Genomic DNA, 17,806 nt, shown 5'->3' with positions numbered 1-17,806 from the left:
TGGTTAGCTTCTATAATTGCAACATAGTTGCTTAGAGTGCAAGCTCAGAGCTGGGCGGCGGCAGGCTGGGAACCTGGCTTCCTCCATCACTGGAGCAAGGAAGCCTCCTGTTTGCTTCAGCTGCCTGGCTGCCGGATGCCGTTTTGGTTGGCAGTTAATTTGCATATCACCCTGATTAGCCAATGGGAAGCATGTCAGAGGTAAGGTTAATTACCATGTTTGTCTATTATTAGATAGGATTTTAAGAAAGAAGAGTTTTTAATTCACAAAATTTGAACTATGAGATATGAATCATTAATATTTATGTCAGGAATATACTCGACTGAAACCAGAAGAAAATCTATCAAACAATGGCTTATACAAATAAGGAGTTTTTATCTCCCAAAGTCTAGGATTCTGATTCCATCAGGACTCATGTTTCTTCCATTTTCCACCTATTTTAAAAGGCAGCGGTGAACTTCTGAAGACTTGTGAGAAGGAAAACCATATTAAAAAAACCTCTTTTCAAAGGTTTGGGAACAATGTATTGAATAGATTGGAATGGGAGGAGAGGAAGGGAGATTCAGGAAATGAGATCAGTCGTCTAGGAGAGAAGTCATAAAGGCCAGAACTACGTTGGTGGTCACTTTCAGCATGAAGCGGGGAATAAATAAGGAGATACCTTGAGACACAACAAAGGAAAAAAAAGTTTTTGTTTATTTGCTGACGTGAAGGTGCCATAAGATACAGAGAGATTGATTGTCTATGTGAAATAGGCTATTTTATGAAGCAAGATCCCTCTAATTGTTGGATAGTAAAGGATTAGGAAGCCAGATCAGAGAAATTGGGTTTGAAAGAGAAAAGACAGGTTTTTTTTCAGAAAGGAATGAAAATTGGAGATAGAGATATTTTGAGGTAGAGAAAATTGAGGTAGCCTAATTGAAAGCAAAGAGGGTTTGATTTCTCAGAACATCTTTTATTTTATCAATCTACTAGAGGCCCGGTGCACAAAAATTTGTGCACTCGGGGGAGGGGGGTCCCTCAGCCTGGCCTGTGCCCTCTTGCAGTCTGGGACCCCTCGGGAGATAATGACCTGCTGGCTTAGGCCTGCTCCCGGGTGGCAGAGGGCAGGCCCAATCCCTAGGTGCAGCCCCTGGTCGGGCTCAGAGCAGGGCCAATTGGGGAGTTGGGGCACCACCCCCTGTCATGCTCAGAGCAGGGTGGATCGGGAGGTTGCAATGCCACCCTCAGTCACGCGCAGGGTAGGGCCGATTGGGGGGTTGGGACACCATCCCCTGTCACACTCAAGGCAGGGTCGATGGGGAGGTTGCAGTGCCACCCCCTGTCATGCACAGAGCAGGGCCCATCAGGGGGGTTGGGGCTCTGTACCCTGTCACGCACAGAGCAGGGCCAATCAGGGGGTTGGGGCCCCTTCCCCTGTCAGGAACAGAGCAGGGTGGATAGGGAGGTTGTGGCCCCACCCCCTGTCGCACACAGAGCCGAAGGGCGATCAGGGGGTTTGGGCGCTGCCCCGTCACGCTGATCCCGGTACCGGGAGGCCTCATGGCTCCGCTGATCCCGGTGCTGGGAGGCATATTACCCTTTTACTATATAGGGTAGAGGCCTGGTTGCATGGGTGGGACCGGCTGGTTTGCCCTGAAGGGTGTCCTGGATCAGGGTGGGGGTCCCCACTGGGGTGCCTGGCTAGCCTGAGTGAGGGGATGATGGCTGTTTGCAACTGGTCACACACCATTCAGAGTAGGGGTCCCCCCTGGGGTGCCTGGCCAGTCTGGGTGAGGGGCTGAGGGCTGTTTTCAGGCTGGAGGTGACTGAAGCTCCCAACTGCTCCTTTTTTTCTTTTTTCTTTTTTTTTTTATTCTTGGGCAGCTTTAGCTTTGAGGCTTGGCTCCAGCTCTTAGGCCTCCGTGGCTGAAAGTAGGTTTCTGACCTTTGCTTACAATGTTGCGAATCTGCTGCCTGAAGTCCAGCAGTATTTGTTACAGTTTCTTAAACTGCAGGCTCAGAGGCCTGTAGCCGCAGGCGGGGATGGTGGAGTCCTCCGTCACTGAGGCAAGCAAGCCTCATGTTAATTTCAAGCTGCCTGGCTGCCGGCCGCCATCTTGGCTGACAGTTAATTTGCATATCTCGCTGATTAGCCAATGAAAAGGGTAGCGGCTGTACGCCAATTACCATGTTTCTCTTTTATTAGTGTAGATAGATTAGCCCTTGCATTTAGGATAAAAACTGATTACTTAAGTTGCCTTCAGGGCTTTCTACTATAACCTGAGGCCAGGGGAGCCAATAGAACATTATTTCTTTTCTTTTCTTTTTTTTGACATTTTTTTCCTTTATTAAGATATTACAAATGTGTCCTTATTCCCCCATCCCCCACTCATGCTCTCATTCCCCGTGTCTGTATCCATTGGTTATGCTTACATGCATGCATACATGTCCTTTGGTTGATCTCTCCCCCTTAGCCCCACCCTCCCCTGCCTTCCCTCTGAGGTTTGAGCATCTTATCCATGCTTCTCTGTCTCTAGTAGAACATTATTTCTTATTAAGTACCTATCACCAAAATACTATGATCCATTAAAGCAGGTCTATTCATTTTCCATTAACTAATCCAATTGTCCATTCTTAGCATACTACCCAAAAAGCTATTTTGCCTTCTTTCTTGTTTTCATAAATCTCATTCACTCTTCATGGCTGCATTCAATACCAATTCTTTCAACTGTCTTTCCCTGACCACTCCAACTCATACTGGATGCTTATTTCCCCTGGCTAAAACAGTTTGTATTGTTAAAATGTCATTCATTTTAGCAGTTAATTCTAGACTGTCTTCTGCTTTTATTTAACTTACGTTTGTGTATATTTTGTCTGTGGGGAAGAATTGCATATTAGAGAGCGTGACTATATTTTGAAAAAGGCTTCTCAGAGGTCAATCAATATTTTGCAATTTTAATAGCTCTGTTGAGGGATAATTGACATACAGTAAAATGAATCTATTTTAAATGCATCATTTAATAAGTTTTGACATGTGTATCATCTCTGAAATCTTTTCCACAATCAAAATAGTGAACATATCCATCATCCCCCCAAGTTTCCCTGTGGTACTTTATTTTTATGTTGTATTTTTTAAAATATATTTTTATTGATTTCAGGGAGGAAGGGAGAGGGAGAGAGAGAGATAGGAACATCAATGATGAGAGAGAATCATTGATCAGCTACCTACTGCAGACCCCACACTGAGGCTATACTAGTAGCCCACAGCCTGAGCATGTGCTCTGACCAGGAGTCAAACCTTGACCTCCTGGTTCATAGGTTGACACTCAACCACTAAGCCAGGCCAGCGACGCAGGCCAGGCTCCCTGTGCTACTTTTAATCTCTTCCTCCTGCCCCATCCCATCCTCTGAATGTCCCCAGGCAACCACTGACCAGCTTTTTATCACGACAGATTAGCTTGCAATTTCCAATAATTTTATATAAATGAGGTCATACATATATATATTCTTTTTTGTCTGGCTTATTTCCCTCAAATAATTATTTTGAGCAAGTCCAGGTTCATGGGCATGGGACCTATGCAGTCCCACAGGACCCTGTGCTTAAAAGGGCCTGGCACTTAGTTTAATGCTCTATTGTCACTGTTCTGAAATTCCTAATAATATATGAGCAAGGGGACCTATATTTTTATTTTTCACTGTGTCTCACAAATTATGTAACTGGCCCCAAATTAGAGATTCAGCCATGCTATGGTGTGTATCAATAATTCACTCCCCTTTACTGCTGAGCAGTAAGTACCCCATTCTATGGATACCCCACAATTTATTTATCTACTCACCAGATAATTCGTTTATTCATTCATATTTAGACACTTGGGTTTTTTCAGTTACAAATCAAGCATCTGTGAACATTTGTTGACAAGGCTTCACTGAATTGCTTTTGTACCTTTGTCAAAAATCAGTGCCCATATACGTATAGTTGTATTTCTGAAATATCTATTCTGTTCTATTCATCTGTCTATACACCAGTACCATACTATCTGGATTATCATACTCTTAGGAAAAATCTTGAAATCATATACGTTTAGTGACTTGTGTTAGTGATGTTAGTAATCCATAAATGCATGTTTTTAGCATATGGGGATGAAACTTGCCCAGGTTTGGTGTGGTAATTTCAACAGGATAAGAGCAGCAATATCATTAACATGAAGTAATGCCATTGGGAGAGAAGAAAGCTGGTGGACTCCAGAGGAGAGTATTGTGAAATACAGCAGAAGTTATGGAATACAATTAAAAGCAAATGCTCGCAGCAGTGGTGGCTCCTCTGGTTGGCTAGTAAAGAAAGAGAATGAGAACTCAAATGTGAAGAGTGAGAAATCTCAAAACAGAGGCATTAATCTAGAAAATGTTAAGTTGAGCACTGTGGTTTGGAAGAAATATTAGAATTAATCCAATTTCTTATTGATGTGGAAACAGAGTCACAGTAATGTCCTCGGGTTGAATTTATCTAGAATCTCCTCTAAAACAGAATCCATCTATACAAATTTGGTTCTAGGCTGGCAGTTGAAAGTCAAATCTTTGTGAGTAAAATCTTTCTAATCTATAGAATTGTTATTCTTATAGGTAAGAACTTCATTCCTGGAGAACCATTTCATACCTTACAAAATTGATCATGAAAATGAAACAAAACAGGCACACATGCCATTATAAACATTAATTATGTTAGACTAAGCACAATATAAAAATTAATATTTTAGCTCTGACTGGGTGGCTCAGTTGGTTAGAGCACTCTCCTTATATGCTAAGCTCGTGGGTTCGATCTCCAATAAGAGCACATACAAGAATCAACCAATGAATGCATAAATAAGTGGAACAACAAATGGATGTTTCTCTCTCTAAAAATCAATCAATAAAAAATTTTAAATTAACATTTTAAATGCTCCTTTGGGAAACATCTACATCGGCACATACGTAATACAGGGAACCTGAGAATGAAGATGACTTTTTTCTTGTAAATGTTGCTATAGTAAGCACATACAACTTTCATTCTTCCCAGAAACTTTAAATTACCTTCAAAATTGGAGTTATCTGTTTTGAAAATCTGGACTTATTTTAATGTCCATGAAAGCTTTTGAAAAGTCTTTGAATGGCAAATGCTGGGGAGAAGCAGATTCCTTGGTGAGGTCTTCATTTTCAAAGATCCTTCAGGATGTACCAGCTGCAAACTGAGACAGCTGGATGACCACAAACCCTGACCAGCTGGTGAGTGTTGCTCATCCAATTGCCCTCTAACTGCCCCCCACCCCATGAGCCTGGTTGCCCCTCATGACCCCCCCCACCAGCTTGGTCGCCCCAGGCAGCCAACATCGGAGGCTTGCCTGCAACTCAGGCCGGCCCTGGGTGGTTGAGGGGACTGGGTGCCTCCATCTTGTGGTTGTGGGCGTCGCCATCTTTGAGGGAAGTCAATTAGCATATCCCCTCCTTATTGGCTGTGGGCGCCGCCATCTTTGTGATGGCATGAGGGTCAATTAGCATATTCCCTCTTTATTAGATAGGATAGTCAATTGTGGAAATAAATGGAATTATTTTAATTTTTTAAAATTCCATTTATTTCCACCATTGTCTATCACCTTTATTTGATTTTGGGGGGAGGGGGAGGGTATTGCTCTAGGGCTTGCAGTATACATTTTTAACTTATCAGACTACTTTTGAATAATATTTATACCACTTTATGTGTAATATAAGAACTCTTCCAACACTATATTTCTATTTTCCTTCTTCCATCCTTTGTGTTACTGTTTTCCTATATTTTACTTCTACCCTACGTTGTCAGCCCCATAATATATAGTTAATAATGTTTTTAAAGAAATTTAAAATTAGAAATTCATGATCCTTCTGATGTTCTTCATGCCTACATGAGGAGTAATATCATGGAGGCAGTGCTTTGGTCTAAAGAAGCTACTTTAGTTTGTATGTTTTAACATTTCTCAGTGAATAGGTCTCTGCTGGTGATGATATTTTTTGTACGTAATTTGTGATTTCACCTTCTTTTTTTGTTTTGTTTTCTGATGCATCCAGGGCATGAACCAGGCACAGGGACAGACCAAAAACCAAGCTGGGATAAACAAAGAGTTACTTTGTCCCTGGCTGATATGAGACAAGCATCACCAATCCAGGTGCAACTCTACCCAGGAGAGGGACATCATCTTCATTTTTGAAATATATTTTTGCTGATAGAGAAATCTAGGTTGACAATTTTTAAGTTTAGGACTTTAAAGGTACTGTTCCACTGTTATTTTTTATTTTGCATAGTTTGATTAGAAGTCTACTATAATTTGTAATAGTCCTTACCTTGAAAGTTCTTTACTCAGACTTGTAGAGATTTACAATATCCATGACTAGATTAGCAGTCAGCTAGAGTCTCAAGATAATTCCTGTGCAGACTTTTGGAGTCTTTTCTTTTCATAACAGCACTCTCCCAGTGTTCTGTCCTCCAAATTGTAGCCCCTGGGGTTCCCCAAACTGATTTATACAGTAACAACTTCTGGCTCTTTTTGGGTTTCCCATCCATATGGCACAGCTCATAAAATGACTTGTAGGCCTAATGCAGCAGCAATCATGGGACTTATTGCCTGTTTCCGTTCTCCTTGGGATCACAGTCTATTGTCCCATGTTTGAAATTGTTTCCTTTTTTTCCAGTGTTCTATTTGGATATGATGAAAAGTCCAGATCCTGTTAATCCCTTGTGGCTGGAAATGGTAGTATGCTATTTTAATCATACCCTTTATTTACTACATTTAACACATGTTTATGGAACACTTACTATGAAAAGCCCAGAAATACAAAGATAAATGAATCACAGACTAAAAGTTACAATATTGCGGTAGCTTTCAAATGTGGCCCCACATTCTTTAATATTCCTTCCACCAAGAAGGGAGATTTCTTCTCCTTCCAGCCGGGCAAACTATGGCCCGCCGGCCAGATCCGGTCCGTTTGAAATGAATAAAACTAAAAAAAAAAAAAAAAAAAAGACCGTACCCTTTTATGTAATGATGTTTACTTTGAATTTATATTAGTTCACACAAACACTCCATCCATGCTTTTGTTCCGGCCCTCCGGTCCAGTTTAAGAACCCATTGTGGCCCTCGAGTCAAAAACTTGGCCACCCCTGGTATAGGCACTGTGACTCCTTTTCCAGTACAATATGACTGAAATAATGCCGTGCCCATTTCCTAACTCAGGTCTTAGGACAGTGATAGTTTCCTTTTCCTGAGTCTCGAAATGTTCACGGTCCAGTTTATGGGAGGAACCAAACAGTCACTTAGGAGGTTCCCTGTAGTTGTTTTGACTAACAACCCAATGACCCAACCAACTGCCAGCGTCAACTGCTAGACTCGTTAATTGTGTAAGTTTTCAAAAGATCGCAGCCACAGGTGTCATCATCCCACCCTTTGAGCCATCCCTGCTGATACGGAGCGAGACAGGCAAGCTGTGCTCGAGGAACACTGACCACATTTCCAATTTGCAAGCAAAAGAAATAATGACTGTTGTCCTAAAATACCAACTTTGGGGTAATTTTTACATAGTAAAAAACACCTGGAACAAATAGAATACCATTAAGTGCTGTGATAGAGGTGGCCAATATCCAATGAACAAATCTTTATTACATGCTTATTTCCAGTCAGGTACTCCACCAGGAAAGGCTTCTGAAAAATGAAATACAGGTTTATAGAAGGTATAGAATCAGAGCAGGAAAGGCAAAAAGAACTGCTTGTTTAAAGCCATGGAAAGTCTGGGGGCATCAGAAAAACTAAAGTAGGGGATATGAATAAACTCTAAGGAGCCTGAGGGGAGGGGTGGGAGGGATGAAGGGGATAGATGGGGGAAAAGTGAACATCTGTAATACATTCATCAATAAAAATAAAGAATAAAAAAAATTTGAAAATGTGATAAAAACAAAAAACTGTGACATGAGGTATTCAGGGACCAGTTCAGTAATGATGTAGTACTAAAGAGTTAGGATTTAATCCTGAAGGCAGGAGGCTGATCTGCATGCTTGTAATCATGCAGCTAATGTATCATTTATTTAATGACTGTCTTTCCCATAGGTTATTAGACTCCGAAAATGGTTATCTCACATAGAGCTTTTATCCCTATGGCATTTCCAGTTTCTAGAATGGTACTTGGCACAAATAAGGAGTTAATAAATATGTATTGAATGACCGAGTGGCTGAGGAACCATGTGAGAATTTCATAGGAATATGATCAGGTTTGCGTGCTGGAAAAATCATTGTAGTACAGGTTTGGAGAATGGTTGGGATGTAGGCAGGTGTATTAGCTTGACTGCCATAAGAAATGACCACAGACTGTGTGGCTTAAATAATAGAAATTTATTTATTTTTTAGTTCTGGAGACTGGATCCTAGATCAGGGTGCCTGTATGGGTTTAGTCCTGGCTTGCAGACATAGCTGCCTTCTCACTGTGTGCTTACATGGTGTTTCCTCTTACTAATCCCATCAAGAGGACCTCAACCTCCTGATCTCATTGAAACCTAATCATTACTTAATCATCCACCAAAGGCCCCATCTCCAAATAGTACCGCACTGATATTATGAATATCAACCTATGAATTTTGGGAGGACACACTTCAGTCTATAAGGAAAGGAGAAAACCCCGGTAGGAGGTGAATGCAATCATTCATCTAAGAGATAATGAGGGTGTGAACTAAAGTAGTGTTAATACTTTTCCTAGGATATTTTCCCCCTACACATGAAACTTATAGATTTTTTTGAAGTAGCTCCATTTGCATGCTGCTTTTTTTAATGTATAAGAAATTTCAAAATTAAACCAAAGATTTAGCATTTTAAAATTAACCACAGAATTTAGTAAACACATATTACAGAAATATTTGAATGTGAAATTGACATAAAGTTTCTACAGTGTTTTTAAAACTATAGTAAAAATGAAACTCCTGCAGTTTCAATGTTTTAAGGACTAATAATGAAAAGCTAACCTCAAAATACAAACTCATTTCACTTTTTTATATTTGGCTTTTATGTTAAACATAATAATGTTAAAAACTTTACATTTAGAAATGTTTATTATTTACAGCATATTAATCATAAAAGCCCCAAATAGCTAAAGCCATCCTTCTAAGTCATATTCTAAGTCAGAATATATAGATAATGCTATCAAGATGAACAATTCCCAGTGCTTCACTATTCCCAGTGCTCACATATTGATAATCAAGGCTTGAACAATTTGATCCATAGATTATTGTTGGCAACAGAATAATTCAGTCTCATTACTGAACCACAAAGCACATCCAAATGCATTTCCATAAACATTTGGCTATGATACAAGGTGATTATAATAATGTGTCCCAGCTCTGCTCAGAGACTTGAGGCGGACAAGTTCTTCCCTGATTCTGTCAGCCCAGGAATCAACAACTGGTTTTTGATAGAAAATTCTCTGGTTCACATACCAATAGTGATGTTTAGGATGAATTTTATACTGTCAGAATGAAACACAAATAAGCTTTTGGCACCGGCTCCTCAAAATGTTAAGAACCAGTGTTACAAATGTACCACATCTTTTTACATTATGTTTTTACTTTTTTCTGCTTTTGAAAGTTGGCTCATTAAAATATTTGAAAAACACAAACTGCATAGAAAACTAAAAACCAACCCAAATCTTATCACTCAGAGAGGATCATGTAATAATATTCTCATGTATTTCCTTTCAGACTTAAAAAATCTGGGTTATTTTGTAATTCTTCATGGTTTTGTAACCTGATTTTAAAAACGTATATATTTAGATGTCATTCTATGTAAAGATAGATCTATATTATCACTTTTAACAGCTGTGGAGTTTTTACTAGTACAGCGTGTCTACTGTATTTACTGGACCAATACTAATTATAACTATTGCTTATACTTATTTAATGCTTACTATATGCTAATCAACTAAGGGTTTCACTTGTATTAATCCACTTGATCTTCACAACCCTATTATTTCTCCTGTTTCTTACAGAAGAGGAAACTGGGGCCCCAAGAAGTGAAGTAATTTGTCTGATCTCTTAATATTGGACATTTTAGTGGTGATCAATGCTTTGGTAATATATGCAATGTTGTTATGAATATCTTTGCTCATGTTCTTAAAGTATGTCTTTGGGATAAATTTCAAAAAGTAGAATTGCTGGGTACAAAGGTGTTCACATTTTTAAAGGCTTTGGTTACAAATATTTCCTTGAGGAAGAACATATTAATTTACACTTGATTCAACAGTGCGAATGTATGATTCCACATTTCTAATTCTGTCTGAATGACAAAAATGTATCCAAATACTACTTTAATTTGCATTTTCACTTTTAGAAATGGAACTTCATTCTTAATGGATGTTTGTAAGCACTCTTTGTACACCACTACTAATACTGTTGCTGACATTTTGCAAACATTTGTTTACATGCTACATTTGGAAATGCTCTATTTTTGGACACAATTTACCTAATTTCAGTTCTCCTGCAAGATGCTGTTTGTTCCAAATGGGACGCAACATCTAGCAGATGCTCCTTAAAATTTCGACATTTGTTAAATAAACATAAGTGAAATTAGTAAGTAAACATTTTAAGTGGTTAGGATTCACAAATCAATTTCTAGTTCCATTTTTCAGTTTTCTTTTTTGCTCGGTTTAGGGGGGGCATTCTTGGGTTATGACACTTATTTTCCAACCAGCACAGCTGCCTAGTGACTGCACAGTTAGTCAGTCCCCACCAACGCCCAACTAGAAGCGTTTTCCAGGGATTCTGCAGCCGGGCGTGCGGGGAGACGCTGGGGAAGGTGCCAGCGAGACCTGAGCCCTCTCCCGGGAGCGCCCGACACTCCCCTCTCCAGGGATCCCAGCCCAGCCGTCCAGCTCACATGACTTCATCCAAGCAAGCTTGTCACCGCGGACAGCAAATTACTCATAGCCTCTCTACCTTGTTGACTCCAAATGCAGGCGTTCCCACCCCCCTCCATTGAACTACAAAGTTAGGACCACCAACGGAAGGGGGGGGGGGACCACCAACGGAAGGGGGGAGAAGGGGTCTTGCTCAACACAAACGCGACCCCTTTTCTTTCCCAGCCCCTTTCACTCCTGGGATTGTTAGTCGGCTTCCGCGCGCCTGGAGGACCCCGTGCCCCTCAGACTGCCAACCAAGGCACAAGAAGAAAACGCAGGCATTATTGCTACTCTCCTGTATGATTAATCAAAAGAGAAGTCGGGTGGAGGGGACGCTTTGGTTGGACCTGTTTTGGAGGGGCAGTTTCTGGGCAGATTCTGGGCAGGCAGCGCTGAGGTCACCCCGATTCCCGACAGGCTCCACGCGGGGGCCATTCTGGGCTCCTTAGCCGTGGCCGCTGCTGTCGCTACTGCCGCCGCCGTTGCTGGGGGTTCGGTGAGACCATAGCCTGTCGCGGACCCCGTAGGGTCCGTGTCAGTCGCTGTTTTTGCCTGAGGGGTCCTCCTTCCTCCGTCGCACCCTGACTCCCGTGGTGTCGACGGGGAGTCCCTGCGGACACCTCGGCACGCGGTGGAGATGCCTCTCTTTGCCACGAATCCCTTCGATCAGGATGTCGGTAAGTGCTCCTGCCGCTCCCGGTGCACCGCCCCCCGGACTGCAGCCCCACTCTGCCCGCTCTCTGCGGACGCTCCGGACCCCGGGGCCAGGCCAGGCTGTGTCCCCCTTACCCGAGGCTCCAACCTTAAGAGTTCGGAGAAGGAGGTCGCGGGCTTGGCGCATCCTCTTTGAAGGAAGATGGGACTCCGGGAGCCCGCGGAATGGGCCTTGAGCTGGGACCGTGGGTTTGGGAAGAATGGCCCGAAGGGTTGCGGCGGAGAGAGCTCGGGAGGAACAGCTGGCGTGGCATCTGGTGCTGGGACCGAGCCGCTGAGAGAAGCGAGCTGGGAGGGTTGGGGAGGGGCGCCTCCGCTCGGGGGGATGCTGGGTCCGCGCTCCAAGTGGGATTCTCGGCCACAGTTGAGGCCGAATGGAGGCCCCGAGCTGCTGGAAGTGGGGGCGCGGACCGTGGGTCTGAGAGCGCCGGTTTGTTTGGGATTTAAAATGCCCCTCCCCCCTTTTGTTTTTCTGAATCACTGGCAGTAGGTACCGACCGGCCATACCGATTCAACAGGTTCGCTTTTGTTTATCTTCTTCTGGCTTAAGGGCATTAACTGCACGAGTTGGAGTTTGCGAGGAGAGAATTTTGGGGTGATCTGACTGCAGTTGTTGTAGTAAAGAAAGGTGAAGGACAGCTGTGAGTGGAGTTGCCTCTGTATTTTCGTGGTGAATGGTGGGTGTCAGGTTTTGCTTTTTTAACCCTTCCTCACAGCATATCACTGAAGCTTGGAGATTCGGGGGAAGGCCAGAAGAGGGTTAAATCTTATATCTGCCACTTCCTAGCTGCGTGAAGTCAAGGGCAAGTCACTTCAGCGCTTTGGGCCCCAATATCCTCATCTTTAAAGAGAGAAAAACACATTCTCTTCATGGTTAAATAATATGTGTAAGTGCCTACTGCAGTGCCTTCATATAGTAGTCACCTAAATGATGGCTTTTTTTTTGGTTCAAGTTTAAATGAATGTCCTAAGTACAGTGGATGGAACTTTAGAGTTCACCAATAATACTTGTAAATAATTAATTGGAAAAATTGCATTTAATCTAGTAAGCACTTAGCACACGCTATTTACAGGACACTCTTCAGTGACTTAAGAAATTGAGGTACTGATAAGACATGGTTGCTGCCCTTTAAGTAGTTTTACAAATTATTACATTCATTTCTAGGGCAAATACTTAAAGTAAAACAATTTCTTAATAACTGCTTCTTTCGTTTCCAGTACCTTTGTCTAGTTTTTTTATAATCTAGCTTCCAGTTCACTTTTATATCCTACTGACTCTCTTAATGCACCTTTTCATTGCGATCAGATAAATTTCTTAATGTCAAAACCTTTCTCACTATCTACAGCCACCAGTTCAAAGCAGGCTCCTTCTTGCCTTTATATGTTTGTGTCTTTTATTTCTTCTACCCTTCTACATGTCCTCATGATGAAAGGCCAGCTCAGGAATTGTTTCTTGATTACTCTATCCTAGGGTTTTTCAGTAGCAACAGTATGATGGTTTGGACCAGATAAATGTCTTTGGTGTATGTGTATGTGTTCTGTTCTATCCTGTGCAATGTAAACATCCCGGACCAATACCCACTAGATGCCAGTGGCACCTCCCTTCCCCAGTCATGATTTAAAAGATTTCCAAAAATTGCTAAATGTCCCTCAGGCCCACAAAATAGCTCCCAGTTGAGAACTGCTCTAACTCACCATAATCTCCACTCTCTTCAAAATTCCTGCAACACCGTTTATCTTTACCAAATTATTTGGCATCCTTTTTTTAATGCTCTTTAATTATTTAATCATATAATAAGTGCTTAATATTTGTTGAATTGAGAATGTATCATGTGAGCTTGCTAGATAGTAAGTTTCCTGAGTATAGGAACATTGTTCTGTTCCAGGAAAGCTTACTTTTTAAAGTTAGTTAGGTTTGGGCATTTTCTCTTCTCATGATCCATGTATAAAAATATTATGAAAAGTTATCTAAGAAGACCTGTCAGAGACTCCCCCGAAATAGTCCTTGGACAGAGTCTTATAAACTCCTATGTTAAATAGTTTACGAGGATAGCATGTAGAATACATTTAACTGAGTATGTCAGTGGTATTAAAGTGCTCTCACTAAATCACTTGATATAATTATTTACCATTTAACATTAGTATACATTTGTACTTAAAAATTATCTTCTACTTTATTCATAAACTGAAATGGTGAATAGGGAATTCATGAACTGATTTATGTAATATAGCATTTTATATAAAGAAGCAAAATACTGGCAATAGCTTTTCTCTCGAAGAAATGTCTAGACATGTTAGCAGAATGTAAGCTCCACGAGGACAGGGATTTTTGTTTTGTTCACTATGATGTTCCCAGCATGTAGTGTGTCTGATACTAATAAACATTCAGTAAATAGTTACTGAGTAAATGGATCTTATTTTGGATATTTCTTGTGAAGTTCAACTCTTGAATTATAAATATAACTCATTCCATCAAGCTTTTATTTCAAAGTCCCTAGTGACTTCCATCTTGCCAAATTCAGCAGTCAACAGTCAATTCCTAGTCCATTTTTCTGTTGTTGATCTCTTAGCATTCCTCTTTGGTATACTTTATTCAGTTGGTTTCCAGTACAGCAAACTTTTTCTGATTTTCTGCTTTAAGTCCTTTTTAAGACGTTTTTGGTTTATCCTTTTTGTGACTTCCAAATGTTGAACTGAACCTGGAGCTCAGATCTAGAACTTCTTTCAAATTTTGTTCTCTTAGAGTCTTAGGAGGCAGTTTAGCTTAGCTTTAAGAATTCAGATTATGGAGCTACACTGCCTGAATTCATTTTCCAGGTTTGCTGCTTACCAACAGTATGACTTTGGTCTAGTTGCTTAGATACTCTGTGCCTCAGTTTTCTTTAATATGGAATATAGAGATAGTAATAGTTCTACTCATTCCTTCATCATTATCTATTTCAGTAGATGGCATCATTGATATTTCCTGTCACTCATCTCTATTGTCTAGGAGTCATCATTGATTCTTCATTTCCTTTCACACTCCACATCCATTCTATCAGGACAGTGTGCCCTGAACGGGAATCAAACTGTGACCTCCTGGTTTCTAGGTTGATGCTCAACCACTGAGCTATGCCGGCGGGGCAACTTTTTTTTTTTTAAATCTTCACCTGAGGATATTTTTTGTAATTGTTTTATTAGAAAGAAGAGAAGGGGAGAGGGATGAGGAAGGAAGAGAGAGAGAGAGAGAGAGAGAGAGAGAAGAGAGAGAGCGAGAGAGAGAGAGAGAAGAGAGAGAGAGAGAGAGAGAGAGAGAGAGAGAGAAACTTTGGTTGCCTCTTGTACACACCCTGACCCCCAATCTGGGTAAGTGTCCTGACCTGGTATCAAGCCCACGACCTTTTGGTGTCGAGATGATGCTCCATCCAATGGAGCCACAGTGGCCTGGGCTCTACTTTGAAATGTATCCAGAATCTCATCACTTCTCCTTGCCTCAGCACTATTATTTTACTCCAGTCATCATGACTTCTTTCATAGACTATGGCAAAAGCTTTTTATTAGGCTTTCTTTGCTACCACTCTTACCCCATAAAATCAGATCTCATCTACAAAGCTCAGGGATCTTTGAAAAATGTCAGATAATGTCACCTGCTCAGCATTCTCCAGTAACTTCCCATCCCACTTACAAGGAAATGCAATTCCTTACTGTGGTACCCTGTCTGACTCCTTCCTGTATCTGATGTGATTTTGATCCCCAAACACTCACTTTCATCTAAGCCTCTTGGGCCTGAATACTCTAAGCTCATTACTGCCTTTGTGTCTATCTTGTGCTGTTTGCTTTCCCAGGGATATTCTTCCCTCAGGTATTTGAAGGTCTTCAATCACATCATTCAAGACTGTTCAAAACAGTTTATAAGAGAGGCTTTCCCTAACTACCTTCTGCAAAAAAAATATTAATCTTTACCAACTCACTGTTTTCTTGTTCCATCTTATTATTTTGCAGTATTCAACTACATTGATTGATTGATTGATTGATGGTATGGAATACAAACCCCATAAGGATAAGAACTTTTTTTTAACCCCGTTATTGAGGTGACATTGTTTAATAAAATTATACAGGTTTCAAGTGTATAATTCTGTAGTTCATCATCTGTATATTATATGTATGTTCACCACCCCAAGTCAAGCCTCCTCCTATCACCATTTATTCTCCCTTTATTCTCTTCTAAGGACTTTTCATTTCTATCCCCAGTACCTTAAGGACAGAACATAGTAAGCACTCAATAACTATTTATCATAGATCTGCAGTGTTGTATTTCTAAATATGTGTGGTTTTTTTTAAAAAAAATGATTTTAGAGAGAGAGGAATAGACATTAGAAACATAAGTGTTAATTGATTGGCTGCCTCCTGCATGCCCCCTGCTGGGATCAAGCCGGAAACCCTGGGCATGTGCCCTGACCAGGAGTCCAACTGGTAGCTTCTTGGTGCCTAGGTTGCTGCTCAACCACTGAGCCATACCGGCCAGGTACCAGTCTTGTATTTCTATTTAGTGTTTTGTTATCACCTAAAAAAATAAATCTATCAGAAAATTGAACTTACCTTTCCTAGTCTGGTTCTTCAGCCGTTATTGAGTAGTTTTATAATGTTCTAGTTAGTTTGACTTGAAACCCAAGAGGCATTTTGAATCATTCCCCTGCCTCTGCTAAATCATCAAGTTTTGTTTTTATAATAGTGCATTTGCATTACTAGTCAGATTATTTTGGACCAGTTCGTAGCCTACAGTTGGACATGTTTTTCCTTTGTTTTGCTTAGTCCACCCTGTCATAAACCACAGCTAGATTAATCTTCATAAATATTAATGTCCCATTCTCTTGCAGTATGGTGTAATGGAAGGACCTTGGGCTTTGGGTTTTTCTTTTTTCTTTTTTATAATTCTTTGTTGTTGACAGTATTACGTATGTCCTCCTTTTTCCCCCATTAGCCCCTTCCAATTTGCTCCTCCCCCCCCCTGCCCCCTGCCCCAAACCTTCAGCACCCTATTGTCTGTGTCCATGGGTTATGTATATATGCATACCAGGTCTTTGGTTGATTACCTCCCTCCCACCTACCTTCTCCCACCTTCCCTCTGAGATTCTGCACTCTTCCATGCTTCCATGTCTCTGGATCCACTCCCTTCATCAGTTTATTTTGTTACTTAGGTTCCACATACAAGTACAATCATGTGATACTTGTTTTTCTCTGACTGACTTATTTTGCATAGCATGGTACTCTCCAGGTCTCTCCATGCGGTCTCAAAGAGTAAGAGATTCTACTTTTTTTTTTTACTGCTGCATAATATTCAAGGATGTAAATGTACCACAGCCTTTTTATCCATTCATCTACTGATGGGCACTTGGGCTGTTTCCAGATCTTAGCTGTTGTAAATTGTGCTGCTATGAACATAAGGTTGCATACATTCTTTCTGATTGGTGGTTCAAGTTTCTTAGGATGTATTACTATAAATGTGATCACTGGGTTAAATGGCAGATCCATATGTAATTTTTTGAGGAAACTCCATACTGTTTTCTATAATGGCTGCACCAGTTTGCATTTCCACCAGCAGTGTATTAGGGTTCTTTTTTCTCCACATCCTCACCAGCACTTGTCATTTGTTGATCAGTTGATGGTAGCCATTCTGACAGGTGTGAGGTGATACCTCATTGTCGTTTTGAGTTTATTGCTGTGTATGGTGTAAGGTGGTGGTCTAGTTTCACTTTTTTGCATGTATCTGTCCAATTTTCGCAACACTATTTATTGGAGATTTTCTTCCCTCCATTTTATGCTCTTGCCTCCTTTGTCAAATATTAGTTGACTGTAATGTCTTGGGTCTCTTTCTGGGTTCTCTATTCTGTTCCATCCTATATAATAAAAGGCTAATATGCAAATTGACCAGACTACAGAATGACTGGTCACTATGATGCACACTGACCACCAGAGGGGCAGATGCTCAATGCAGGAGCTGCCCTGTGGTGGTCAGTGCCCTCCCACAGGGGGAGTTCTGCTCAGCCACAAGCCAGGCTGCTGGCTGCCAGCCCAGCAGTGATGGCAGGAACCTCTCCCTCCTCCTCAGCAGTGCTAAGGATGTCTGACTGCAGCTTAGGCCTGACCCCCCGGGGAGTGGGCCTAAGCCAGCCGGGGGACATCCCCCGAGTGG

General features: G+C 41.3%; 2 protein-coding genes across 4 annotated transcripts in view; one reads left to right on the top strand and one right to left on the bottom strand.

Moving 5' to 3' along the window:
* Window positions 1–11,355, bottom strand: part of HACD1 (3-hydroxyacyl-CoA dehydratase 1) — a 47,903-nt gene extending 36,548 nt beyond the window's left edge. The window contains exons 1-2 of the mRNA XM_015565283.1: window positions 11,323–11,355; window positions 10,958–11,001 (exon numbers count right to left, since the gene is read on the bottom strand). Coding sequence (XP_015420769.1) covers window positions 10,958–11,001; window positions 11,323–11,355 — 77 coding nt within the window. The remainder of the gene's footprint in view (window positions 1–10,957; window positions 11,002–11,322) is intronic.
* The window catches only part of STAM (signal transducing adaptor molecule), a 62,289-nt gene continuing 55,810 nt past the window's right edge, over window positions 11,328–17,806 (top strand). Inside the window, exon 1 of one of the 3 annotated variants that reach the window (XM_006765664.2) lies at window positions 11,328–11,597. In XM_006765664.2, the coding sequence (XP_006765727.1) occupies window positions 11,558–11,597 (40 nt within the window). In that variant the 5' untranslated portion in view covers window positions 11,328–11,557. The remainder of the gene's footprint in view (window positions 11,598–17,806) is intronic. The other 2 variants (XM_015565281.1, XM_006765665.2) reach the window with 2 other exon arrangements.

The sequence above is a fragment of the Myotis davidii genome, unplaced genomic scaffold (assembly GCF_000327345.1).
Source record: "Myotis davidii unplaced genomic scaffold, ASM32734v1 scaffold980, whole genome shotgun sequence".
NCBI classification, from domain to species: domain Eukaryota; kingdom Metazoa; phylum Chordata; class Mammalia; order Chiroptera; family Vespertilionidae; genus Myotis; species Myotis davidii.
This window is presented reverse-complemented; position numbering and strand designations above follow the sequence as displayed.